This window comes from Corvus brachyrhynchos, unplaced genomic scaffold, assembly GCF_000691975.1.
Source record: "Corvus brachyrhynchos isolate BGI_N302 unplaced genomic scaffold, ASM69197v1 scaffold255, whole genome shotgun sequence".
In the NCBI taxonomy this organism is placed as follows: Eukaryota; Metazoa; Chordata; class Aves; order Passeriformes; family Corvidae; genus Corvus; species Corvus brachyrhynchos.
In genome coordinates this window covers 738,135-765,979 of record NW_008238358.1, presented here as the reverse complement: position 1 = coordinate 765,979, position 27,845 = coordinate 738,135, and the positions used below count along the sequence as shown (strand labels likewise).

The following is a 27,845-nucleotide window of genomic DNA, read 5'->3' as shown; positions in this document are numbered from 1 at the left end:
ATGACCTTAGTTAATAAACTTTGATATTTTTTTAACTGAACCTAAAGACAGCAGCAGTTTTATGTCAGAATCAAGTATCATGCACAATGTTAAAATGCATATTTTAAAACTGTTTTGTTATTATTGAGGCCTGATTGTTGTTTCCTTGTCTGTTGCTACAGTAACATTAAAATTTATAGGGAAATCAATATTTTTACTTAATTCCACTCAAGCAATGTGAGAATTAAGTGATCATACTATATAAGTGGAAATCAAGCATTAATTAAATTTTGGATTTATTGGAAAACGGAGAAGTTATTTAATCTCAACTTAAAAATTGCCTTCAGCTACTTTTTGAGATCGGTCTTTTCTTTTTCTTTGAGATCACCCAGTGTACCTTTACATTTCTTCTTTGCTGGTTTTTCTACAGGTTTTCCGCAAAACTCAGTGGCAAAATTATTTGCCATGAGAATTTTAAAGAAAATGGAGTGGCTCAAAAAAAAAAGAGCAGCAAGGGTTGTTTGTTTCCTTCTAAAACATAAAATTTAAGTTGATCAGAATATTAGCTTTTAGGAAATGCAAGGCATTACCAGCTAACTGTTTCCCCATGTTTTCCTCCTGCTTTATCCCTCTTGTCCTTCCGCTTTACTCTTACTGGCTAACTGTGCATGTCTGACCCAGTGTTCTACTCCTGTGCCTGTCCTGTCTCTGCCCTCAGATATACAAGGAACAGCTGAACACCAGGGTGGTTCTCGTTGCTGTGGAAACTTGGACAGACAGAGATCGCATTAATATTCACCCTGACCCTCTGCAGATGCTCCACGACTTCTCCAAGTACCGGCAGCACTACATCAAGCAGCACGCTGATGCTGTGCACCTGCTCTCGTATGTACCCTTTGCAATGGCTTAGAATGTTACTTCCTGTCTACTGCTTTTGTCTACTTGTCTCTTCTTTCGTACTTTTTTGCTTAGTATTCTGTATATCAATCGACCTCTGCCTTCCTTAGGAAGCTTAATCCATATTTAACACCTGTTTTTAATAGGTGTAGTATATACCGTACTCATGTTGATATACGTATCTGTAATGATATTTGAATGTCTTTGCAACCTGGAGACAGTGTCACATTTGAAGTGGCTTTTGATGAGCCCTTGAGGACACTTAGCTTTGCCAATCAGGTGTTTAAGGTACTGCTTTTCCAGTTACGATCAGGAGAGGGCAGAGCTGACAGGATTATGTGTTGCCACAAGAGTGTTCCAGTTAGTATATTTATTCGCACATGTAGCCGCAGTGATGATTTGTTAATGGAAGGGCTTCTCCTTTAGAGCTGTAATGAATTGTTCTGAGACACAATGCATTTTGAGGGGAAATTCCACTTGCATCATTAGGCACGATTTCAGCCTTGAGCAAGTATTATTTTACTTCACGGCATTGTAAGCAAAGAGGAGGAAATATGTTCCCCTGTGCAGCATGAAGATCTTAAGCCATCTCCCAGCAGCATGACATACTGTGAGGATGGAGTAACTAGTGTCTTCCATGGGATTCTCCTGTAGTTCATCTTCTGCAGAAGAAGATAAAAACAAGGGTTGAAGAATTTCCTCCAGATTTCCTTACTACAGGCATTGCAATACAATGCTGATTGTGTTCTTCATAATACAGGCGAAATGCTGCTGACATGCACTCTTAGTGACTTCAATGCATGTTTTGTGTCACCTGCTGAAGAGTTTGCCATGGTGAAAGGTATCAAATCCAACCTGAAATACAGGAAATTCCATTTAAACATGGGGGGAAAAAAAACCTTTCACTGTGAAGGTGGTCAGATGCTGAAACTCTCTGCTGCACAGAGAGGCTATGGAGTGCCCATGCTTGGAGATTTTCCAAAGCCAACGGAACATGGTGTGCTCCAGCTGAGCCTCCTTGCAGCTGGGGGGATGAACTAGACCATTTCCAGAAGTGCCTGTCAAGCTCAGCCCTTACTGCAGTCCTGTCTGTTGTAAAGCCTCTGGCTGTATGTGTTTAATTAAGCTGCAGTCTGAAAGTTCTGATGGGTGTTAGAATGTTCTGAAAAATAAGTACATACCTGTATGGAGTATCCTGTCATTTAAAAAAGACTCCATTAATTTTCAAAGGTTAGGTCATTCGTACACCATGCAGGGTCACTGTAGGTTGTTTGTAGGCTGTGTAGGTTTATTATTATGACTCTGGAGTTAAAATAGTAGTTTTAGTAATTCATAGTAATTTATAGGCGTTTTATTGAATAATTTAGATCTTCCAGATTACATTACTTAACTAAATTATTTGGGGCTTATTAACAAATAAAAGAAAGGAGGCAGGGTTAAAGTGCAGTATTAAATTACTTTCCCTTTAGGCATACTTCTCAGTCTTTTCATTTGGAGTTGAAACTAGAACTTAAATTGGTTTGGATTAAGAGCATAGTTTAAAAAGTTCTCAATACTGATACATTTCAGAACGGAATTCCTTCCTGACAGATCAAAAATTGGAATATATTGGTAACTTTTAAAAGGAATGTTATCACTGTTGTCTTAGGAGTCTGGCACTCGAGCTTTCTGTGCTTGGTTTGTTTGTGGATTAAGACTGATTCTGGCTCTACAAGAGAAAAATAGTCTTTGTCAAAGCTTATATATATATATAATCACCTCTTTCAGTGTTGGCGTTCTGTTTGTAAACTTGCAGTTGCTTTTTATGCTAGAAGTAGATGAATGTACATGCAATCTATCATGGCATGTGTGAGGGTGTGGTCTTTCAATAAGCTCTTGGTGCCCAATGTCAATGTGTTATATTTTCTTCATTTTTATTTGTTTGTAAGGAATGTGACATTTCATTACAAAAGGAGCAGCTTAAGTTACTTTGGAGGGGTTTGCTCTGTGGCCAGAGGAGTAGGAGTGAATGAGGTAATTTTTTTTTTCATTACTAAAGTGAAGTAAAGTAGAATCTCTACATTATAATCTCAACAGTTTATATGTTTCAGTATTCAGGGCTTTAAAGATAACTTAAATATTAAAAAGTTAGGATTCTCACAGCCAGCCTGCTTGATCATCATCAAACTACTGCTCAGAGTGCTCGTCTTTTTAGAAAGCATTTCTCTCCTGTCTGCATTATTCTCTTAAAAAGAACTTAAATTGGCTTTTATTATATTTGACATAAATTTAGACCCAAAAATCTCAGACAGGAATATGTGAAACACAGTGAATATCTTTTTGTCTTATCACTGTAAGACACTTGATCTTCTGAGGTACCAGTGACATGTAATTCTTCCTGAAGTTTTTTTAACATTGAAATTAGAAAACAAATTGTCCCTGTGTATTGAATTTTTTACTATTGTTATTTTTTTTTCCTCAGTGCAGTGTTAAATTGATAATGAAATTCTCCTGTTTTTACATGGGTTAAATCCCTACTATTACGGAACTGTATTATGTATATATCAAATAGACTTCTTTCTTTAGATTAACCAGTGGGGAGAGATTACCTGAGATTAGGAGAGGAATATTTTATCTGTTATGTACTTTATTGAGTTAATTTTCCTTATATGCACATAGAATTGTGACTGACTGCATTGAATTATTGAAGTAGTAGGTATGTGATAAGCCAGAATGAGCCAGTGTAATGTTCATTGCAATAACTAAAGGGGTTTTGGTTTTTTTATAATTGTGCTCCTCTTGGAATGCAGTATGGACTCCCTTTGCCCATGGCACAGGAACTAGCACAAAGTCTTGCTCAGAATCTTGGAATACAATGGGAGCCAGCTGCCAGGAAACCGAGTATGTACATGGAGTCTTCTTTTATCTTCCTTAGCTAAATACATAAGCACTTCCTTTATTGTGTTTGAAAGAAATGCCAAAATTGCTGTAACTGTAGAACAAGAATTGCTGCTTTTGGAAATATATGTAGTAAAATTTCAGCTTCACCAAAACAAGAGCCGCCAGTTCAGCAGCATTTTGCAATAACCTCAGTGATGTTCTGTGTTGAGAGGTTGGATTCATAACCAATATTCAAAGGTATATTGGTGAAAACACCATTAATTTAATTTAGAACTCCTTTTCTATCATAATGAAATCTGTAAATCCAATAGAACAATTGCGGACTTCTTAAAATGCAAAAATACCTGATGTACAAGTGAAGAAATGGTAAAGAGTTGTAACCTAGTTCAGTGTGACATTTGCTCAACTTGTTACCTTGCTGCTTCACAGCCAGACCAGATTTGTGTGTCCTTAACACATGTGGAATGTTGGTACAAAAGCTGCTGCAAAGCCCTTTTCAAGGCTCAAGAAAATTGTTTGATTTTTCACTTGCATTTTGTAAGCAGTTTGGCTACCTTTTCTCTTTGTTTCCTCTTTAAAAATGTGAATGATAATGTTGACTTTATTGTGGAATCACTTCAAAAATTTGTGAATTAGGAAACCATACATAGGAATATTGTTTTGTAAAGCACTATTTTTGGACTGTGTTAAGTAGCAAATTGTGAAAATATTTTCTACATAATTGTTTTTTGATTACAGGTAAAACAGAATTCATACAATTTGAAAAACAGAATATTTTTTAACTGAAAGATTAAGGTTTTTGATATGATAGTTTAGTGCCCTTATTTGGGTGCCCTTTTATAGAGAAAGATTAATGAAAGACCTGGAGAGAGTAGAAATAACCATATAAATAATCTGTGAACATTTTCCATGGAGAAACTCTGGATTTCCAGTAGTTACTACAGTACATCTATCTTTGGTAGATAATTTTTATGGGCAGTGTGCAGCATCTGTTTTACCAACCATAAGGTACTGATCTTTTGTTTTTATGTTATGAATTTGGTCACTGTTGACTTACATGCTATAGCTGTAAGTAAACTGTAAATCCATTTTCATTCAACTACTTTTTGAATGAATGTTTGATCGGCTGATTCACATATTACTGTTAATAATTTTATGCCAAATGGAAAAAGCCTGGCCTGTCCAATAACAATCCTCTTTCAGGGTATTCTGTATTTTTAGGGAGGAGGAAATGTGAACATTTAAAATCATCAATATTATGTGTACTGCACACAGCCTTGTGCTGCCTGTTTTGAGAGCATGTAGGGAAGAACCTTGCCAACTATTTTTAGCTTTCTATACTGCCTGAAACTGTGTTGAGTCTTAAGAACCTGCAGATAAGGTAATCTGAAATTACCACATTTATTTAGTGTATTAGTATGTCTTCAAGTGGGCTGGTTTCTTTTTTGGGACTAGAGTCTGTACAGCCAAGCAACCATCAAATCTTGGTATAATTAGTCAAGCTCCATTTTTATAGTGAGTACTTATATTTATTGTAAGCATATTTATAACTTCTCTCCTTTTCTGTTGTATTTTGGTCTTGTCTGAGAAGAGTGTGACTGCACTGAATCCTGGGGTGGTTGCATCATGGAGGAAACAGGGTATGTCATAAATATCAGTAATTGAGGGCTCTGGAATGAGTTCATAGTTTACGTTATGACAGAAATATTTAGGCATTGGGTTTTATCCATGTGTTTTAGTGCTAATAAATGAAAAACTGGACACAGTTGGAACTCAATCCTTAGCTACATAGTCAATGAGGTCTGAGGGGGAAGCACATCTATATGGGAGGAATTTCATTGCCCTCTACCCTCACACACTGCTAAAGATTCTTCTCTCTATACTGTAAGCAATTGATTGGAAAAGGATAACTTCTGAAATATAGGAGTTTGAGTCTTATAAATCACTTTCTGTCAGAATCTTGCTCACCTTGGAAGCTTGATTGCAAAAATCATGGAGAAAATTAGCTACAAATAAGAGACAAGGAGCTGAGTTTCTTCATATGATATTTGGAAATTGGTTCTCCAGTAGAGTTACTTTGTGGCTTCCCTGTAGACTTGTAATTGTTAGCCACTGTATGAATGCAGCAGAAAATCATTCCATAAATATGCTTCTGGAATCCAAGGTAAGGCATTGATCAGAATAGATACTGGCTTCCTTCACATGGTGAACTAATCAAAGTATTGGTCTTGGATGGAAGTATCAGAAAAAGAGGCTATGGAATAAACCTATTCTGTAGAAAAGGTTAACAGTAAACAAAAACCAGGAGCAGAGGATGGTCAAGCAGAAGCTGAAAAAGGACTGACTAATGAAATGAGTGAATAATTAGCTGCACTTTAAAACCTTTTCTCTTAACTCCATGAGTGTCAGAAGACAGTTTCTCTGTATTGAATAATTCAGTGGGGAAATACCTCAGTAGGAGTGCACTGTTAGGAAAGGAATGAAGAACCTCCTTATGGCACGGTTACCCCAATCTTTAATAGTGTGAATAGATCTCGTTCCCAGATCTCAAAACATGACCAATAAATACATCAGACAATTTCTGAATGAGAAATTACTAATAAAGTACATTTTCAGTAGTCTGGGAAAAAAGATGGAGTTGAGGAAACATGAGAGAAGTCTAACATCATGAACGAATGATTACTCTTTCTTCCAGTGTAAGAACTAGGGAGACATGAAATGAGATTAGCAAATATGACAGAAGAAAATGGGATGAAATTGTTCTTCTACCAGTCTGTATTAAGCTGTGAAACCTCTTACTGCAGCATCTTGTAGGTGCTGCAAACAAACCTGAGAGGATCCTGGATTATGCATGCAACAGAAAGGGTGAATAGCAACTACTGTAATGTGGGGTTACCTTATTGAGAAGTTTAAGAGCTACAAATACTATACATTCATAAAGTAGAAATATAAAAATGCAAAATGTTGTAAAATTTTTCTTTTGTTCTGATTTTATTGTTTGAGAATAAGACTGAGCTGTCGTACTGTTGCACACAGTGGTTGTAAGAAACTGGGATTTACAGTATTAAAAAAAAGTTGTGACCCCTTTGCCCCTTTCCAGTAGCTGGTGGTGTTTCAAGGCATTTACTCACCTAATTCTTTGCTATTTTAGGGTATACCATTCCAGGAAATTCTCCAAATGCAGCATTGCAGAATACAAAGAATTTTTACTTCGTGGGGGAGGTGCCTGTCTTTTTAACAGGCCAACAAAGGTAATAAATAAATTGGTAGTCAGGACATTTGCTACACATTGAAATGAAAATGTAATAATTTCACTGACATACATCTGTTCTCAAATTTATTCAGATGTCTGTGGGTATTTTCTTGAGGTTGTAATTAGCTGACTGTTCATCCCCCTAGCATTTAAAAATAATATTGAGAGGAATGCAACTTATTTTCCATAATTCTTCATACTCAAATAATGATAAATATCACATTCAGCATAAATGCACTACTTATTAAGACGGAAATAGTGCAAAATAAATCCAGAAGTGAGATCATAGTTTATGCTCCACCTACACTCAATTCTTGGACTTTGTGTCTGAGGTTGTTAAAAAGAATGCCAGTTACCACATTAGGAAATGGAAATACATAGCTGATTTCATATAGACAGTAGTAACTTTTGGTTGTTCTCAATGTTAACTTCATTTCATTACATCTAGCAAACTCTGTAATTCATAGCTGTTTACTTGTACCATTGCCTTTTTTGCCTAAAAACTTACCGAGGTCATAATTTTTTCTAAGGCAATGTCAGCATGACATCCTTCTAAAGCTGAATAGTATAAAAATATTCCATGTGGCTCTTTTTGCCAAGTAAGAGCAATCCAAAGTATTAATATTCTATTTAATCATAGTGTCAAACTTGCTGTCCTTGTGGAATTTAATACCACATGAGGCTATTAGACTGTTCTGTTTACTGTGCTGTACCCTTTGCTGGACCATCACCTTGCACAATTAACTAAAAATTTTGCTTGTGCGAGTGGTTTTGATTCTTTCCCCAGGGTGGCAATCTTTGCTTATAGAATAAGAATGCAAGAATTCTTACACAAAGGAGTAAGTAGGGAAATAGAAAAACACAGCCTCAGTTTTTAATGATACTTGTCAGGCAAAGTAATGTGAAGAAGTTGTCAGCTGGACTCTATACAGAATAAAAATCTGATTTATGCTGAGGAAAATGCTCCTGGGGAAATGGTTGAATTATCTTTATATATTATCTGTGCCAGTGCTTCACAGCTTTGAAGTTCTTTGGGGGGAAAAATAATCATACAATGTTTAGAATCCTGTTATTTGGAGGTTAGGAGGTAAGGTAGAAAACTGTGTGTTTAATCCGTAGGTAAGTAAAATGGAGTTGTTAAGCAGTCACCATGATGCCATTTTTTAAATTATAACCTGAGTTGTGCTCTGACACGAATATAAACATTAAATAGTTCCTGATTGCCATAGGAAATTTGTGTGTGCCTGCTTGTGTTCTGTAATTTTCTTGTTTGATAGAGAAATGAATTTCAGTTTCAGAGTAAGATCTTATTTTTTTACACCAAAGTGTAGTAGAAACAGTAGCTTACAGGCGGAAAAAAAAAGAAATTAGTTTTTTTTAATCCTGTCAACACTGCTAGTGAAGAAAAGCACATACGGATATTTCTTCAGTATTGTTTTGCTTTTGGCACCCAAAATTGTAGGTGCTATTAATTACCTATGTGCATTATGCAACAAAAGTGAAATGTTTTATTTCTTTTTTATTAGGCATTATGATTCCTCCCTGCCCCAACCAAAACTACCGGAGAAGAATTCCATACAAGTTTTTATATAATTAGTATTGTATTATATGTTGTTTCATATCTTGATGATTCTCAACAGCTTTACTTCCACTAAGGCCATGCAGAACGGTTTACTCACATCTTGCACCCTTTGATTTCTGTTCACATTTTAACTTCTAACTTCTCATTTCAGCCATATTCTAGTTAATGTTTCTGTTGATAATATCCCAATTAAATTGGAGATTCCTGATATTCTTATATGATTTTTAAGTAGAATTGTATTGAAAACGGACAAGCTTCTTGCAAAATTATTTCTGTGACAAGGCTGAAAAGTATCTTTAATCAAAATTATGATATGTGAAACCAGTATAGGATCTGCATCATCCTGAACTGCAGGATTTATCTGTAGTGCATGTATCTGGTTTTAGGATTAGCTGTTTAGTACTATCTGTGTGTGGTTGTTTATAACTTACTAATAAGGCACATCCTCTTGGCAGTATTTCTTAATATTTACTGTTTTTATGCATAAATGTTGCACAGGAATAGACAGTAGCTCATTGCATGAGCAGGTGTGGGTACCTGAGTAGATCCCAGAGATTATATTGTGGACTGGTTTCTTGAAGGATTTATCAGAGAACTGGGAGTCCATGGAACAGAAGTTCAAATGTCATCCCCTTTAAATATTATTGTAGTGTCTCTATTTATCATGGGTTTCTGAGATCAGTATTCTCCTAAAGAGGACCAGCATTCCTGTGATTTAGCTGAACACCTTTCATGTCTGAAAAATTCTGATGAGCAGCACTTGAAAACCACGCTGCCTTTCCATCACTGAGGCACAGCACATGCGTTGCTTGGGACAGCACATTAGTGTAGCATCACAGAAATGGGTTGTACGTGACACAAAAGTCACTTGACACTGGTTTTATTCTTACTTTGGGGTGGGGGCTTTTTTCTTTCAGCTGTTTGAAGCCACCGAGTGTGGAAATGGATATGTAGAAGCAGGAGAAGAATGTGATTGCGGTTTCCGAATGGCAAGTAGAGTTATATATTACTTCACAGTCTTTCTTACAAAATATATTAAGATAAATTAAGTGATTGGTAAGGGAAGGGGGAAAGGTTATGGAAATGGATTTGTTTTGCCTGTTTGGGAACAATTTCTTTAAGGGCCTGTGTTAAAAACATTTTTTCAAATGACAACGGGTGCAATGACAGTGTCCTCTGCACAGTTCCTGTTATACTAATGACAAGATACAGCTGTTTCCCAGCAGTTTTTGAGTTGCACTGGAGAAGTGCTTACCTTTTTACTTTTCTTTGAGAGCATGTTTGAGTGGGAGACTCCTTACTGATACTTTGGGAGATTGGTGCCTGCATTCAGACAGAACAAGTAAACTGTCGTTTTCTTCTCTAGTGCAGAAATACTCCAATAATGTTTTTGCAAAAATCTTCCCTCTAGATTTGAGTCCTAGTTCTAGTATTTAAATATAATTGCACCTGTAATTAGATTGGGGGTTTTTTTCTGCATCGAATATAATTTAACTAAGCAGCATGAATTTGGCACAGGCTTCAGAATCCCTGTGTTACTATAGCATTGTATGTCACTGTTTTCCCTTTAGTATTTGAGTAGTGCAAAGGCTTCTTCCGCTGATAATTTCAGATCATCAATGCTAAACTGAATCTTTTGTCTGCTGGTATGTAATAGTTTGTTGTTGAAAAGGTTGTGAAGAAAAAAGACTTACTTAAAATGGAAGACTAAACTTTTTGCTTAATGTTTTCTTCAGGAATGCTATGCAGACTGTTGTAAGAAGTGCTCTCTTTCTAATGGAGCTCATTGTAGTGATGGACCCTGCTGTAATACATCGTGTCTTGTGAGTGTTGCTGCCATATATCAATTGTTCTTTTCAGTTGTCCACGGCAGTCACATGCAGCCTATTAAGGTTCAAAGTGTGTTTCAGGTAGAAGGAAAAGGAGCAGCTTATGTCAATGTAATCTTAGTGCTGAACTATATTTTTCATTTTCTAGTTTTTCCCACGAGGTTATGACTGTCGATACGCAGTGAATGAGTGTGACATTGCAGAGTTCTGCACTGGGGATTCTGGGCAGGTATGTGTGCAGAAACGTTCTCTGCTTGCACTGTTGTTTGTTTGCACCCTTTTTTTTGTATTCATTGAACAGGAAAATTGTATTGACAAACTGCACAGTCATATGCCCAAAATGATGATGTAACAGTGGAGTATAAACTGTTGCAAACTCATGAAAACAATAATCTATGTGGACTCAAAATATTACTCCTTTAGGTTTGCTTGTTTTTTATAACTCTTGGGATTTTGTGTGTAATATTTGTGTCAGGCATCCTTCTTTATTCTTTGCCTGGTCTATGACTTACTAATAAGAATACACTATAAATGTGAATGTATTCAAAGGTAATAACACTAAGATTTTGTGAAATAAAATACCTTAAAATAGAACTGTAGAAAATTATAGCTAATGGAGTATAAAAACATGGAATCATTTAGGTTGGAAAAGACCTTTTAGATTGAGTGCAACCATTAACCCAGCACTGCCAACTCCACCACTAAACCATGTCCCTAAATGCCACATCCACGTGTCTTTTAAGTACCTCCAGGGATGGTGATTTTACTGTGTCTCTGGGCAGCCTGTTACAATGTTTGACAGCCGTTTTGGTGAAGAAATTTTTCCTAATAGCCAATCTAAACCTTCCCTGGCACAACTTAAGGCCATTTCCTCTCATCCTGTCATTTGTTACTTGAGCAGAAGAGGCCGACCTCTATGTCTCTACAACCTCCTTCAAGGAGTTGTAGAGGGTGAAAAGGTCCCCCCTGAGCTTCATCTTCTCCAGGCTAAACTACCCCAGATCCCTCAATTGCTCCTTGTAAGACTTGTATAAAGTGTGTTATTTTTTTTAAGAGTGTGCACATGTATGAGAATTTTAAAAGTTGTGAATCATATGCATTTGTCCTGAAAATATTTGGCAAATACTCAAAAATATAGGAACAAACAGCAAACAAAATGGTTTTTTAATTTGAGTTCTTTTACATAGTCAACATTCTGTACATTTTCCATTTTCACAGCAACTTTGATGCTTTAGGTAATATATGCTCCTTTTCAATACTGAATGTTTATATATTTATTCCATTTATATAAACTTCAAGTTTCTATAAGAACTCCATAACTGATGCAGTCATCTACCACATCAAGTTCTTAGCTTTGAAGAAATGAGATTCAGGACAGATCATAATCTCTTTGGGCATTGGCTGTAATTATAAATGCCAATAAATTAACAATATCCTTTTCTTTTATCATCAGAGACATCAACACATAGACAGGTAGCTATTGCCAATATTCTATTGTAAATCTTTTGTTCTGTAGATGGAGCATTCTTAATGCGAGAGAGAAGGGCTTTCTGAAGCCAGAAAGGCTGCCCTCAGAGTATTGGCTAACAGAGTCCAGTGCAGCAGCATAGCCTTTCCAAATTTTCACAGGTCTCTTTTGGATGAGGAAAAACCTTAACAATGGTCTGCTCCTTACTTTAGTAGTCTGAGGCTTCTGGACCTAGTGACTTGTTTGTACCAAAGGAGTTTCCAGTGCCAAGAGAACATAACACATCATTAAACCTCCTGAAGCTCTGTAAGCAATAGACTGGTAGGCTGACCAGGTGCTCCCTCACTGTTGTAGTGGAACTGAAATGCCTGTTGATGGCAGCGTTGCAAACATGACCCCAGTATTAGCTCCCAAATATCCTCTTACTGAACACATTGGTTTTCATTTTGCCTCACCTCCTTAATTTCTACTTGGAATATGCAGGAAGTTAGTATTGAACCTTGTGTTTCATGGCTCAGGATGTTAATTTTTTCATTTCTATTTGTAGCTCTAAAGTTTATTGCACTAATTATGTTTTCAACCCCCTTTGTATGTTGTGAAATTTTCTTAAAAGCAGGAAAATTCCATATGTGATACTCTGATGTATTATTACAGTACACATGATGAAAAAGATTCTTAATTTTTTTCAGTGTCCACCAAATCTTCATAAACAAGATGGGTATGCCTGTGATTCTAATCAGGTATGCAATTTTTTTAAATCCCTGCACATCAGCAAATAGAAATCAACCAAATACACATTCTTGTTTTGCTTTGGCATTGATTTTTTAAAATCTTGTATTCCATAATTCTTCATAAATTTTATCCTTTAGACATCAATGTTGCTTGTGCTTTTTGCACTCTGTGAATAGTAATAATTTCTGCTTAGAGTGAAATTCACTTGGTATCTCTACATTTTACATGTAGATCTTTTATTACACTCCCTGTTAATAAGTTCTTTACAACTGTGTAAAGGTATAAAGCAACTACTTGAATGTCAGTATGTATTGGACACAAACTGGCTTGGGAATCTGGGCCAAAATGTGTACTTCATCTACCCAAATTCATGGAATCTATTCTACATCTCAACGTGCATGTGAAGAGTGAAAATGAGACATTTGTTGTGGGAGGGGAAGGAGATGTTGTTTTCAGTTCTCATTGCTAACATGTTGTGCTTTGTTTAGGGTCGTTGCTATAATGGTGAATGCAAGACAAGAGATAATCAGTGCAAATATATCTGGGGATCTAGTAGGTTGACTTTAACTACCTTAAATGTATTTTATTTCTAGTTCATTCCTGCCTTTGCTTTGGATTTTTAGTATTTTTATTTTTTGTTCTTGTCACTCAGTCTTCTGATCAATAGAGTGAGTAGACTGCAGTGGGAGACTGGCTTGATTGGAATTCTGGCTTGAAGTGGAATTCTGAGTCTGGGAGTGGTGTCAGTGAGATAGTTCTGGCATGATGTGGCTGCAGATCTGGGGAGGGCCGCAAATGCTCCTGGGGGGGGAGGGGATTGAGGATTTTTTGGGGTATAGTTCAAAACTAGATGTTTTGGGGTTTTTTTCAATGACAGTCATCAGTTCCATTATCCCAGCAGTGGTTCATGCTAAAGTTGCTCTACCTTGCCTCTCCTTCCTATACTGTCCTCCAAGTCAGGAAAATTAGTATATTGGTGGGAACTTGAATATGCATAGTATGGATTTAAGTCCAGAGGTGTTGAGCAAAATAGAATTGCAATTGCAATGGGCTTTGCTTGCAGCAGAGAGGGGCTGAATGTTCTGTGTAATGACTTTGAGACAATTCAGCAGTGTAGAACTACCGGGACATCCTGTACTCTGGCATTTAGTGTGTTCTTGTGCATTGTGTCATAACTGCCACTGAGGCCACTCTGTATTATTAGTTTATTTTCCTCTATATAATTGTTGTGCCTTTCTCTTTTCGTTTTTTAAATTCATTTTTAGGAAAAAAAAAATGAGCTCTTTAGTAAATAATTATGGGTTTAAAACCTACTAGTTCAGAATTTTACTCCTAAAAATAAGTAGAAATTACACTTGGATGTTCAAATTTGGTTTCCTGTGACCATCTGAAAAATAGAATAAAATAAACATTGAGTTGATGTCAGAACATAGGCTTATCATAAATGTCCTATATAAAATCTTCTGAAATGCAGATCAGGAATAATTGCAGTGCAAAACAACTAGATTAAATCTATGAGTAACTGTTATGAAGGGAACAAAATTAGACCACAGATAAATTTCATATGCAGAATAGAATACAGACACTGTGGAGGCTACTTTTTTTTAGAAGTTCAGAGCAAATCTTGAACATATCAGCAGGTATTTCAGTTTAGCCTGTTCTCTCTTGTAGTCACTGAAAAATACCATCTGTACACATACATGTGTGTTTAGATTGATGTTTTGTATTAAAAAAATTACAGAGAACTGCTGCAATAAATTTATGCAGGTTTCAAAGCTGTCATGTTACCAGTGGAAAACATGTTTCTTTTTTCTTCATCAACAGAGTCTTCAGGATCTGACAAATTTTGTTATGAAAAGCTTAATACAGAAGGCACAACAAAAGGAAACTGTGGAAAGGATGGAGACCGATGGATTCAGTGCAGCAAACAGTAAGTTCAGTTTGGGAGAGATTATTTGTAATTTAAATAGATTGGTAATGGTTTAATATTGTCTACTTTTTATACTTTTTCATGCATGTCTCAGCAGTTTGTTTTGCATTATTTTGAATCTTCTTTCCCTCACAAGGTTTGCATATTGAAAAAATTCCACTCCAAAAAATCTACGAATGACTCAGCAATACACTTATAAAGAATTCTAGATTTTCAGAAGATTATACTGTGCCTTTATTTATTTCAGAGGAGCTGAGGGACAAGACAATAAAAAGTCACAAGTTCATAATGCAGAAACACCTCAGCCTTGGCAGGGATAAATTAGGCTGCAAATACACACACTCTGTCCACTTGCTCTGGGATTGACACCAGATTATGGCTGTTTCAAGTTCGTTCCAACCTTTATTTTGATCAGTGAAGACCATTAGACATTTGGATGCTATAGAGAAAAGGCCCGATTCATTTCCATGTGATCATTACTAGATGAATATTTGATTAAATTTACTTGTCAAGGTAATGATCATTAGTGGATAGACTTAAATTTCTCCTGATTTGCTTCATAATTAAAAATTATGTAAATACAAATTTCAGTTTTGGAATAGTGTTTTCCTTCTTTGACTATTTGATGCTTGTATAGTGGCTTTTTTTATTATTACTTTTCAGATAGGATCATAAGGAAAAGAGTCGTTTAATGGATTTTTTAATATTTAGATGAGAATAGTGTTGTTCTAATGTGTATGTTAAATCCCTCACTTCTATAAAAGCTTCTTTTTGTTAGTAGAGAGATGCAGGGCAATGGTGTGGCTGAAGGGCTATTCACATTTTTTTCAGTTTTAACAAAGTCAATTTCCAGCATTTATCCAGCTGCTTCTGTAACTTAGGACAGTCAGTATTAACTGATATCCTTCTATTGAAGATATAAAATATACCTTGTATATCTTAAAACACATTTAAATATATGCAGGTATAAAATAACATTAGAAGAAGCAGATTCTTAACCAAAATTTGGGCACACACAGCTGCACACTAACAGTTGTTGTTACAGTTCTGTTGTCCTGCAAGGGAAGTAAAATTCAATTAAAAATTCAAACTTAACATTAACATATGGTGTGTAAGCTGCCAGAGAGAGGGAAAAGCAATTTAGCCTAACATGGCAAAGCTTTGTGCAGCTTGGCTCCTCTTACTTGTACTGCATTGTTCTTAGAGCACAGATATCTTCTATGTTCATGTGAGCATTCACTGGTGCATTGGAATGATCGATGACTTGTTTCTGCCTCTTGTCATGTAAATAAAATAATATTTTATATCCAGGCTTGCACTCTGAAAATCTTATGGTAATATATTACTATGATCAGTAGCACCATTGCCAGACTTTCTTTTCTGTAACTTTACCTCATATTATTCCAGTAATATTTTGATTTATGTTTTCATTTTCCAGTGATGTTTTCTGTGGCTTTTTGCTCTGTACTAATCTTACTCGAGTTCCACGAGTTGGTCAAGTTCAAGGAGAAATTATCCCAAATTCCTTTTATCATCAAGGACGCATAGTGGACTGCAGGTAAAAGACAATGCAGTATTCCAATGTGATTTATCTCTGTCAAACTTAATTAAGATAGACATAAATGTAAGATTCTGTGGATTTTAGGTAATTGCAGCAAAATCATTATTCTGAGTGGTATTTATTTTGATTAAAAAAAAACCCCAAACCATAAAAAGCCTAATATTCCACATTTAAAGAGGGTGAAATGTGGGTTATCCTCCTGAATCTTCTACCTGATCCCTCCAATAGCAGAACTTCACAGTCAGAGCTTAATGCTCAGCATTATGTTTTTCTGAGGGTGGAGAAAGTCTGTGATTACCAAAGACCCATATTTTAAATATAACGATTTTGAGTATTAAATACTCAGAGAAACAGCTGTTGTGAAGTGAAGGCTGAGAGGGAGGAAACTGCAGAGTAGTGGCAGGATAATATGTTCAGCTACTGTTCAGTTAAAAGACAGCTAAATGAGTTTCAGTCTGCTGCAGAACTGGGTCTGTGCACAATACTGGGTTTGTATTTTAAAGACATTGGCAACGTTGCTGTCACACTAAGAACACTCTCTTACATAGTTGGGTCCTGAGTGAACAGTGATTCTTAATTCTTCCATTATTCCACTAATGTTTTTATTTAAATCACATGGCAAGTTAGTTTTTTTAGTATTTTTTTTAGCAATAGTATTTCACAGCATTTGGGAAAAAAAAAAAAGGAAAAAAAGAAAAAAGCATGGTCTGTCAGTGACTTAGAAAGCCCCAAACAGTAAGGTGCCCTTCTTGAGTATTTAAGTCCTTACCTAAACTACTTCTTATTTTGACAAATGGAACACGTTGTCATTGCTGTGGACAGACAGAGAAACTCTACAGTTTTGTTCAGTCTGTGTGACTGCTTAAATGAAAGAAAGGTGTGGGGCTTTTAGTGTCTACGCTTACGTGCTTTTAATATTTTCAAAAGACTCCAGACATAATACTAATACTATCTTAAAACTTATTTCTCCTAGTGGTGCTCATGTTCTTTTAGATGATGATACAGATTTAGGTTATGTGGAGGATGGAGCTCCATGTGGACCTCAGATGATGTGTCTGGACAAAAAGTGCCTGCCAATTCAGTCCTTGAACATAAGCAGCTGTCCCATTGGTTCCAATGGAAAAGTCTGTTCTGGTCATGGGGTGAGTCTGTACTGGAAGTGAGCAGCTCAGCTTCCCCAGCTCTCTCTGCTCTACCTGATCCTAACACCTGAAAGTCTTCCTAAGACCTTTCGATCTGAAACCACAAATGTTGCATTCAGGGGAAGACTGCCATTTTGTAATGCATAAAAAAAAATTCAGAAAGGAAAGTTGTCAAATTGGTTCTGCATTTATATCCAGAGTGTTGAGTTTGTTACTAGCAAGAAAGACCTTTGACATTACTTATTGTAAAGACTTCTGTAATGTACTATCCATATTTCAAGCTACTTGCTATCTTCAGTTAAATTTCTCCTGCACACTAACACCTTTATAAAGTTGGTCTTGTGTTCATAGATTTATAGCCCACAGCTTAAATAATTAAAATTCCAAACTGTGGGTCCTCAGCAGAGAGGGAGTTCTTGAATGGTTCCAAACAATTCTTGAACAGATCCTAAGTGTATAATTTTACATTCAGGCACATTGTTCTGTTATTCTACCCATAAGATCATTTGTTAGGTCTGTTTTGATGAACAGATTCGCTGTTTTAAATACCAATAAAACCTTTCCACTGTGGGATTCAGTGAGACAAATACTTGTCTAAAGGGCTAGACTTTATACAAGAAGGGGGTTATTTCTTCTTGTTGTCTGTACTTGAATATGAAATTGAGTGTTTCAAAGTAGAGGGCTAGGGTCAAAATAAAGAAGAAAATTTTAAAATTGGGAAGTAAAGTATCTAGGAGACTAGAAATTATCTTGATACTTTTCAAGAGGGACATGAAGGGTGAGTGAACTATCTCACCTGTTCTGTTTTCAGTTATTACAATTCCTAATTTTAAAAGGGTATTTCAGTTGATCAAACCTGCCATAAGATGTGTTTATCTTCAACTTTTTGGGTAAGATTCTCCAGTGAGTGCTTCTTAAAAGCAGAGCATGACAAAAGTTGAATTAAAAAATCTTATGTGCTACTTAGAATCATTTGTGGGTAGGTTGTTTTCTGGGGTTTTTTTTCACACTATGTTCCAGTGTCCAAAAGACATTATTAGCTGTTTGTCTAATGATTTATTTAATTTCTAGTCCTATAATCAACACCTCATTCTTTGTCTGTTTCTCATGTCATGCTTTTTTTCCACAGTAACCTCTTCCAGCAACACCATTCCATATTCTTTTTTTCATATGGAAAGTTTATAGTGATTAACTCTTACAATTGATTTAATGTTTTAGGTTTTGTCCATTGGACAGGTTTTTCTGTATCTAATAAATACATTGCAAATTTAGAGTGCTAAGTCCTTTTTAAGAGGTCATTCAAGTAAATGTAAACTTAGGAAGAACTGGTCCCTCTCTTTTAGAAGCCAGACAAGCATTCCTCATTGCTGCTTAGGAAAAATGCTGACAAAACCAATGAAAATGTATCAGCTTTGTTCTACATGGGAGCAAGCTGTAAATGAGAGGTTGGCAAGTGTAACCATGTCTTGAACCTTTTCAACCTTTGTATCCCTTCTGGGCATCCAGGCTCAAAGTCCAGACTAGTGAAGATCTAACTAGTCTAGCTGAATTGCTGTTATTTTCCACAGCCCGTGCAGGTGTGTAGTGTCAGTGATAATAGAACTGGCTCTGCTTCTCCTAGGAGGGGAGAGTATTAAGAGGGTTAAAGCAAGCTATCAGGTGTGTTGTGTCATTCCAAACACTCAGTGCTATTGTTACCATATATAAATAGGTAAGTTTTATACCGTGAATTAAATGTCTAATTACATGTTAAATAAATGCAGTGTGACATGTTAATTACTAGTAGTTAAAAACTAACTGCTATCACTTATTTTCTTTCCAGGTTTGTAGTAATGAAGCCACTTGCATTTGTAATTTCTCCTGGGCTGGGACAGACTGCAGCATTGATGATCCTGTCAGGGATACTGGTGGCAAGAAGGAGGAAGGACCCAAGGGTTTGTGTTTTGTTTCGGTTTGGTGTTCTTTAAGTATTTATGATGGTTTTCTGCTGCTACATGGTAGCAGAAATAGTATATAAAGAGCAAATGCTGTTGTACAGCTGGGTTTAGACCCAGACAGTAAAGTTCTGCTTCCTGTAGAGGAAGTAGGTTTTTCTACTTTGACAATTGATGAAACTTTTACTTTTCTAAAATAAATTTGGGGAAGATTTCAACAGGTAATGTTTTTTCCTTTGTCCCTTATTCTCTATTTTTTAATGATAATTTTCATTGTGATTGGAATCTGACGTAGTGTAGCTCTTATTATTTATATGATAATTGAATATTTATATTTTACTAGAGATTTTCAATTTTCTTAGCTGCTCCCAGCTAATTCAGAGAGCTGTGGCATAAAAAAGGGAAAAGTGGAATGTCCCTGGTAAGATCAGATTCCTTGAAATCATATTGCAATGAAAGAAAAAAGAAATTACGATTTTTGAGAACTTGTTATTCTTACAGTCATTGTTCTTATGTACTTAGTATGTATTTCAGCTACATATAAATAGACAGGTGCTATTGAGGAAATAATCCAAAAGTTTTTTCAAAGAGGAAGGAAAGTATCTGAGTTTCTCTCTGACTTCTCTGCCAAAGAATGTCTTTGGATATCTTTGGACTTGTGCTGTCTAGGGGTTTTTTTTATGTCTTTCCTGTCATCAGGGCACTATTCAGCATCAGACTATATTCATCCAGTGTTGTGCATTTACAGATAAAGTTCCCAGTTCCAGGTTCTTCTGCCCTATTTACAAGGCAGATGGAGAAAAGAGTTGTTTAAAAATGTGGTCCTGAGGACTCAGACTCTTAACTGATTACTCTAAAAGATCCAAGGTTTCAAGGAAGGACAGGATTTTGGTATGTCCCTCTAGAATGGCTCTACATCTGGCTTGTGTGCCTTTTTCTGTTACCCCTTAGCAGAATGGTTCCAGCAGACATTTGTCAAGAACTGTTGAAGAGATCATTTTGAAACAAGTTACTATTGTGAAGGAGGCTCTCTAGACCAGTCCAGGTTTGTACTTGGGAATCTGTACAGGTGCTTCCTGGACTCCCAGTCCCAACACTGTTCAGTGTAGAGTTGCCTGCTTTGTACTCTGCCTTACAAAGCTACTCATCAGTCCAGTTCCCTTAAAAAGATTCCTGACTGTGGAATGCTGCTCAGAGAGTCTTATAAAAAATTACGGAGACCAACACTACAGAGCTGTTCTGTTCTTTGTGTGTGTGGATGAGGAGAGCAGGATTTACAGCTGTGACACTGAGAGCACATGAATTTTACTTTGTTAATTTCCAAATCTGGTAGGTAAGAAATGATTCCCTCCTCTGTGAAAAGGTCTGTAGGAAGGGTAACACAGAAGGTACACTTATCGTCATTACATTACTGTAAATCAGATTAACTCATCTAGTTCAGAATGGAAATACCTTTCTGAACATTAATACATCAACGTTGAAATATTCTGGGAAAAAGCCTTAAATGATGGTATGTGCATGGATTTCTGCCAGCAGGTACAGGCAAAGTTTAGACTGCATTTTTCAATGCAGCCCTATGCAAAATGGCAGACTGTACTTTTGTTTTTTTTGAGGTGGCCTGGTGTCAAAAGATGGATTATTTTTCTTATGGTGTTACAGTAATTTACTGATGTTGAATCATCTAGAAATAAATTTAGGAGACTGAACACTGACAGAACTACTATGATCTCTTTCTGTGTGCTTGTAGAGGAATTCCTTTGTGAGAAGATTTCAGAAGAGTACAGTAGTAGTTTTCTTTGTTGTAATGACCCAACATACTCAAAAGTAGCTTCCATTAAGTTTTTATCCCTTATTACTCCCTGTGTCATATGCCAGTTTACAAGTCTAAGACAGAAACCAAAATACTTGTTTTTCCTTAGCCGTAATTTTGAATGAAGTGAAACACTCATGATGGGAAAATTAATCTAATAGGTTTAAGATTTTTCACACCAAAAATCCAAGCATCTTTCTTACTACAATTAGAACACATATAGTTAGGAAGTATATTTATTTATGTATTGTTGTGATAATTGACAATTGTCTGCTATTCTACTGCACTTCTCAGACTTTTCCATCATCCATCAATTGCTTTTTGGCTCCATTCTCTACTTCAGGATAAAAAGATTCATGGTCCTTAATTATGTTGCTATTAATACATGACTCTTGAATACTCTTAACTCAGCAACCTACTGTATCCTGTACTAGCAGATGTGCACAGCCTTTAGCAGTTTGGGGAAGACAAAGAGTTCTTGCTGTTAGTTTTTGATTACTGCAGAAGCTTGAATTACTTTAGTGTGGGTTAGTAGTTTTGAAATCAGTGGGAGTCCACATACACATGAGATTCTTCATTGCAGTTTAATTTGCAGAATTAGGCCTTTTATTTTACTAGTGGAGTAGTGTTTGTTTATTTTAATATAGAATTTATGTTTCAAGTGTGTGTGTGTGTGTATGTTTGTGTGTGTATATTTATGAAACAGGAAAAAAAATTACCAAAATATTTTAAAACACAGTTCATTCAGCATGAAGTCTATAAAATCTTTGTCCTTTAGAAAAGTTCCCATTTGACAGGGAATTCAGCTGCTTGTTTTGGTCTATTGTGAGTCAATGAATCTATCAAACTTTTAATCTCTAACATAGGAGATGTACAGATTTTTTTCCCCTCAAAGGAGTTCCCTTTAAAAATAAGGCTTCGGTGTCTTAAGAGAGACTATCTGAACATATCAAAATTTCCAGGGTGTTACCTGAAGCATGTTTCTAGAGTAGGTTTTTGATTTTAAAAGGTGTTACCTGTTTTTAGGTCATATAGATAAACAGAGAGTCCTATTGATAAATGCAGTAACAAAGAAAAATATTACTAATTAGTAAAAGAAGGAATTTAAAAGTTGGGGTTTTCTTGTTTTTTCCTGAGGTGGAATTGTTTCCAAACAGTTTTTAATTATACTATGGATACAGTAAGTTTCTGGTGATCAAAAAGAAAGTTTTCTTACTGGTGATTTATTTACATTTTGGCTTTTTTAAATAAGCAGTAGGTTGAGGATGTTCCCTTTTACAGTAAATAACAGAATCACAAGCTGAGAGGAATTTACAGGAAAACTTCTCATTGAAATACTTGCAAGCATTCAAAGAAAACCAAATAGAGTTCATTTCAGAATTTTTAAAGTTACAATATTTGGTAAACAAGGTTTGTGAGGAGATTTGAATTGTTTATCCAGCGGTGGATTATATCATAAAGTATTCCTTTCAGGAATTATTTCATGTTTTCATTTCAGACATATATGTGATGATTTCCTGAAAAATTCTTCCCTTTTCCCTCCACACAGTGAGCATGGCCGCTAACAGGCTAATAGGTGCAGTGGCAGGGACCATTCTGGCCTTGGGGGTGATTTTTGGAGGCACAGGGTGGGGAATAGAGTAAGCATTTTTCTTAGTTTGAGTTCTCTGTCTGGTGCCTTAGTGTGTGAGGTAACCGTATGCACCTGAGCCCTCTCTGTGTTGCCCCCTAGCTTCGTCCTGTGGTGACCGTATTTGTCATGTGATTTGACTGTGTCTGTGTCATGTGGTTTGCTCATGCAGTGTTGAACCTTCTCCTGTCTGGGATAATGTGGGGCATAAAACAATAAGGTTGTGAACTTTTACATTGTCACCATAAAATTAAATGTCTAAATGTTTCCATTACACCAAATTACCAAAAAAAAAAAAAAAAAAAAAAAAAAAAAGAGAGAGAGAAAAAAAAAGACCAAATTACCAAAAAAAAAAAAAAAAAAAAAAAAAAAAAGAGAGAGAGAAAAAAAAAAAAAAAAGAAAAAAAAAAAAGAGAGAGAGAGAAAAAAAGGAAAAGGAGAAAAAAACGGAATTTTATTATTATTTTGCAAAATAGACTGAGTAATGTGGACTGTTTCATTACATGCAGGGCTTTCAGTCTAATGATCAAGCTAGGCAGCTGAAAGCTGATGATAGTCATATAGACAGGTAGTTTTCCAGTAAAGCTTCTGAAGGTTTCCAGTAAAGCTTCTGAAGGTTCTGTTGCTAGGATTCTGTTACCTCAAGATAGCACAGTGCTGGAGTATAGTATTCATGTATAAAGAATATGCATGAGCAATTTTTATTGTCTTTTCATAGTTCTAGGAAACGGTAATCCTAAGTGTTATCCCAGTACCTCAATTTTAATAATGGCTATGATTTATATAAATTTGTGTTCGTGTATATATATACATATAAAAAGGCCCATATAAGAGCTGTCTTCATTCTGCATTCACTGTGCAAACTACAGATGAAATGGCTATTTTGCTGCTCTGAGATTTCCAACTTCTCTGTGTTTCTAGTGCTATATATAACGTCTGTCATGTGACAGTGGCACCTCTCTGAAGGGGGACTCCCAGCAGGACAGTCTGCCATTCCCAATCAGGCTGAGTGCAAAGGCATTCACACACAGTTCTAGTCCAGTGAGGCAGCACTTCGTGTTTCTGAGTCTGCAGCCCTAGGAACCTGTCCACACACAAAACTGATCCAAGATTCTCAGGAGAGTAGAGACCTTTGTGTTCACAGAGGACAATTATTAGAAAACAAATAGAAGGAAGAAGGTAATAGGTAATTTCCTTGTGAAAGATTAGATCTTTGTTTTACTGGTAGCTTTTATAAGTGTTCACTAAAAACTGAAGACTCTGAAAGTTGTAGAGGTCTGGGGGCAGAAGGGGCAGAGGTTTCTGGAGCAGAAAATTTACCTACAAGTTGAGGACCACTTGCCTTTTGCTTACATTCTGCCTTGTTCCTTCCTGTTTGTCTCTTCCCTTACCTGCTCTCTCAAGCCACTCAGCTCTGACCAGTGTCCCCACCCATTTGTTCTTGCTCCTGTATCCTTCTATACCAATGCCAGCTTTTCTTCATCTCTCCTCTGCTTTTATCACTCAGTACCTGACTCATTCTTTTTTGTTTCTATTCATTCATTTTCCTGCATCCCATCAGTATTTCTCTGTCCTCTGGTTCCTTCAGATATAAAAATACGTTCCAGGCAAGCCACTGCTACTTTTTGTTGGTTTATAGAAAGCACACAGGGAATGCAAATTCCCTCTCTGTTCCTGATGCCCTTCAGGCTTAATAAAACATAAGGCATAGATCCTTACAGTAAGGTATAACATATAAAAGTAATCTCATTTTAAGTACTTTTATGTGCACAGTTTGTCTTAAAATGACTTATCAGTGATCCTCTTAGATCTCTGTATTTTGAAACTGGAATTCAAATGTTGGAGTACTCCAGTCTCATAAATTAAGTGGTTGCTGTTTAGTCATATTACCTATTCTACCAGCTTGGGGTTTTGATATTTATACTTTTCTATTAACCAAACCTAATTGTTTTGTATATGATCTTCTTCTGTTTAAACTGATTGAATCATTTAATATTTATAGTAAATAAAACCAATACTGATTTTCTTTATTGAAATAATAACCTGCTGCTTGGTGATTAGATGTGCACTATGAAATGGATACACATCTCCAGGCACTTAACAACCAGGGAACATAGTGAGAGGAGGAATGTAAAAAGTGGTAACTTGGCATATCTTTATCTAATTTATGACTATGTTACTATCAATTAATCATTGTACCTCTTTTGTGGGAAGATGGCATTCTATGGCTAGAAAGAAATTGGCTTTAGAATTTTTCAAGGCTTCTGAAATTTATTACAGATAAATTACTTGCTGTGCTTTCAGTCTTTTGTTCTGTGAGATCATTTGATGAAATCCAGAGTAAGCTGTAGATCTCAGTCAGATATAGTAGCTCATTAGACTCATTAGGCTGCTGTTGCAAGCAAGCCTTAATTGGAACCACAATGTCTGTGGGATGGCACTTACCCTCCACCAAGCTCACGCCTGTTACCTTTAAGTCACACCTGACTCAAATTAAGTCCAAATAGGATACATTCTTCCAAACTGTGCAAAATTATCTTTTGATTTTTGTTGTCAAATTTGTGCACTGTTCATCTGTAAAGCTCACTATATTTTTTTTCAGTCCAAGTGTTTTATTCGTATTCCTGAATACTCTTTGTGTAGGAACTGCAGGAAGCAATTTTAAAAACTTGGTTTTCTTTTAGCTAATCAGAATCTCCAGAAGCACTGATGTGAGGAACATATAGTGGATGCAATAAAGTCATATGGCTGCAGTAAATTTTATTGTAGTGTGTGGGGCTGGGCAGGAGGTTTTGTGATACCGACCTAACAGCTTAAAACTTCCAGTTGTTGCAGCTGCCCTTGCTTGCTCTTTGCTGCTCTCTGGCTGCTCCTCTTTCTTCCTTATGTTAGCTGTGTGACAGTTATCCAAATTCAGTTTCAGAACAATTGATTAGGAAAATTTCAATTGCTGTGTAGAAGTGTTGGTTTGGGGAGAGTGGGATAGGAGGCAAGAACTGGTTTTGAAGGCTATTCCTGAATATGTAAATGTTTAAACAAAAAGTGTGTGATATGCTGCAGAAGAACTGTTGAGTTGCTTTCATCTTGCCTTGAGGTCAGATGCAATATTTTACATCAAAGACTGCAAGAGTAAGTTCTGTACAGAGCAAATGTTACTCAAGCCTACTGTCAGTTTCCCTCTGTCCTGTGTAAACAGAGCACTTAAGGGTCAATTATTAATATCTGATTGAGTTGTTCTCTTGCCCTTTTCAGAAAATGACACAAACATATTTTGTGCTGCTTCTTTTTGTTGCTCTTTTTTTCTGCTCCACCCTTTCCCACTTTGTTGTTTAGTAGCTTCTTGAGGGTGATGAAGAGATGCTTTGATGTTTGGAAAGCTTAGTGGAAATAAACTTTTATTTCAACTTTTATTCCCTATTATATAATTATTTGCTTTTGTCAAACAGTTGTAAATTTAGCATTGATGTAACTGTAGGGAGTCTGGACTCTGATTAGTAAGTGGTGCTAGATGCTCTCAGCTCAAATTAAAATATCTCCACCTTTCAGGAGCTCCATGAAAAAAGGGCTTTTTGATTTTTTATTTCTTTCTCATTTTCTGTAGTCTTAGAACATACAGCATTCATACTTTTCCCCTCTCAGTTAAGGAATTATTCACAAATATCTTAGTGTCCTCAGCTGACTGTTCATGCAGCAGATAATGGAGTAAGTTACAATGGAATTCACTGTCTAATACTAGGTTTTTATCTATGGTAGAAGTCAGCATAGCACAATGCAGAGACCAACAGCTTTGTGCATTCCTGTTGTTAAAGTAAGTTAAGTTGGGCTTGTTGAGACTGTCTAGAGACATCACCTTGTGTGCTGTCTATATGCCCTGAATTGTCTGACTACCCTTCAGATGCTTCACATAATGTGAATAAAGTCATTGGTTTTTATGTCTGTCTTACCCTAATCCTTTATCACAGGTCCTAGTGCCACCAATCTTATAATAGGCTCCATCGCTGGTGCCATCCTGGTAGCAGCTATTGTCCTTGGGGGGACAGGATGGGGCTTTAAGTAAGCAATGCCGCATGTCTTCTCTTCGGTGGCTCTGGCATTTCTATTTCTTGCTTACATCACTAAATTTTGAGTTCCTGCTACAAGAGTTCCAAGTTAACCCCTCAAACTCGAACAAACTGCTTTAAACAAGAAAAGAAATTACACATGCACTAAACAAGCGGAGGGAATGGATTTGAAAATAGCAAATGTTATCAGGGTGCAAAGTTGAATAACAATAAAAGAATTAATTTAATTTTCATTAATTCACCTAATGCTTAAGGAACAAGGTCTTTTTTCACCTCCTCCAGTCAGTAGCATTGTTCTCAGAAGCTGATTACATTGGTTAAAAAGCCCCCAAAAGATACATGTCTTATTTTGAATGTAGTAGTACTTTCAAACTGCTCAACTTTTTGACAATGAGAGATGTCGTGTAAATGGTCAGTGGTGGAAGGAGCAGAGTAGTTTTCAGGAACAAGTGTGTTGACAACTTGGGAATAGCAGACCTAACTTTTAACTGATTATTTCTTTTATTGATACACAATCTGAAAAAAAAAAAAAAGTCAGGTTTAGAGAGAACATTTTGAAATCTTGAGCTGTTTCCTGAAAGATGAAAGTATTCGTCTCCCAATTCTAGTTTGATGTGTTTTGTAACTATGAGGATTAACAGATTAGTCATTCCGCCTGGGACTGTTAAAGCAAACAGAGTCTTGTACACAGGTACTTAATTCTTACCCTTTTTGTAGTGTCCAGTCTGCCCCCATGCATTGTCTGTATTTGGTAAAAAGGATCACCCGTTAGAATCAGTGTTTATAACCTTACAGATCATGAAAGTAATTAAGTACAAGTGATTTCTCATGGCATTTCAAGTTGTTGTTTCTTTTCAATAACATGAATCAAGGTTAAGCCATGATGCAACAATAAGCCATAATTCTCCAAGGAAAATGCATATATAAGTAGTAGTAACAATAATAATTCGAAGAAAATTTTCTATGGCCTCTACTCATATTTCATGTCAGAGTTGAGAAGAAAAAAGTTATTCCCTAATTGATTAAGACACCTATCAAAGTAGAATCTAGTGATAAAGTCATATTTATCTTGTAATTTACTTTCAAAGGTCATCTGAAAATGTTTTATTTCTGGTTTATACTCTTATATTTTCAAAGTTTCAGCAGCCCTTAATATT

At 36.1% G+C, this 27,845-nt stretch overlaps 2 protein-coding genes across 3 annotated transcripts in view; one reads left to right on the top strand and one right to left on the bottom strand.

Moving 5' to 3' along the window:
- ADAM23 (ADAM metallopeptidase domain 23) overlaps positions 1-27,845 on the top strand; it is an 81,948-nt gene that overhangs the window by 45,274 nt on the left and 8,829 nt on the right. The window contains exons 11-25 of the mRNA XM_017735559.1: positions 698-864; positions 2,805-2,889; positions 3,666-3,756; positions 5,348-5,396; positions 6,908-7,007; positions 9,509-9,580; positions 10,328-10,414; positions 10,569-10,649; positions 12,578-12,628; positions 13,109-13,172; positions 14,445-14,550; positions 15,989-16,108; positions 17,085-17,253; positions 19,076-19,187; positions 26,590-26,680. Of these exons, the coding sequence (XP_017591048.1) occupies positions 698-864; positions 2,805-2,889; positions 3,666-3,756; positions 5,348-5,396; positions 6,908-7,007; positions 9,509-9,580; positions 10,328-10,414; positions 10,569-10,649; positions 12,578-12,628; positions 13,109-13,172; positions 14,445-14,550; positions 15,989-16,108; positions 17,085-17,253; positions 19,076-19,187; positions 26,590-26,680 (1,445 nt within the window). The remainder of the gene's footprint in view (positions 1-697; positions 865-2,804; positions 2,890-3,665; positions 3,757-5,347; positions 5,397-6,907; positions 7,008-9,508; positions 9,581-10,327; positions 10,415-10,568; positions 10,650-12,577; positions 12,629-13,108; positions 13,173-14,444; positions 14,551-15,988; positions 16,109-17,084; positions 17,254-19,075; positions 19,188-26,589; positions 26,681-27,845) is intronic.
- Positions 879-27,845, bottom strand: part of DYTN (dystrotelin) — a 78,334-nt gene continuing 51,367 nt past the window's right edge. Inside the window, exon 15 of one of the 2 annotated variants that reach the window (XM_017735586.1) lies at positions 879-1,731. The gene's annotated coding sequence lies outside the window, so the exon portion shown is untranslated. Of the gene's footprint in view, positions 1,732-26,885; positions 27,205-27,845 lie in introns of those variants that run through there. The other variant, XM_017735589.1, reaches the window with a different exon arrangement.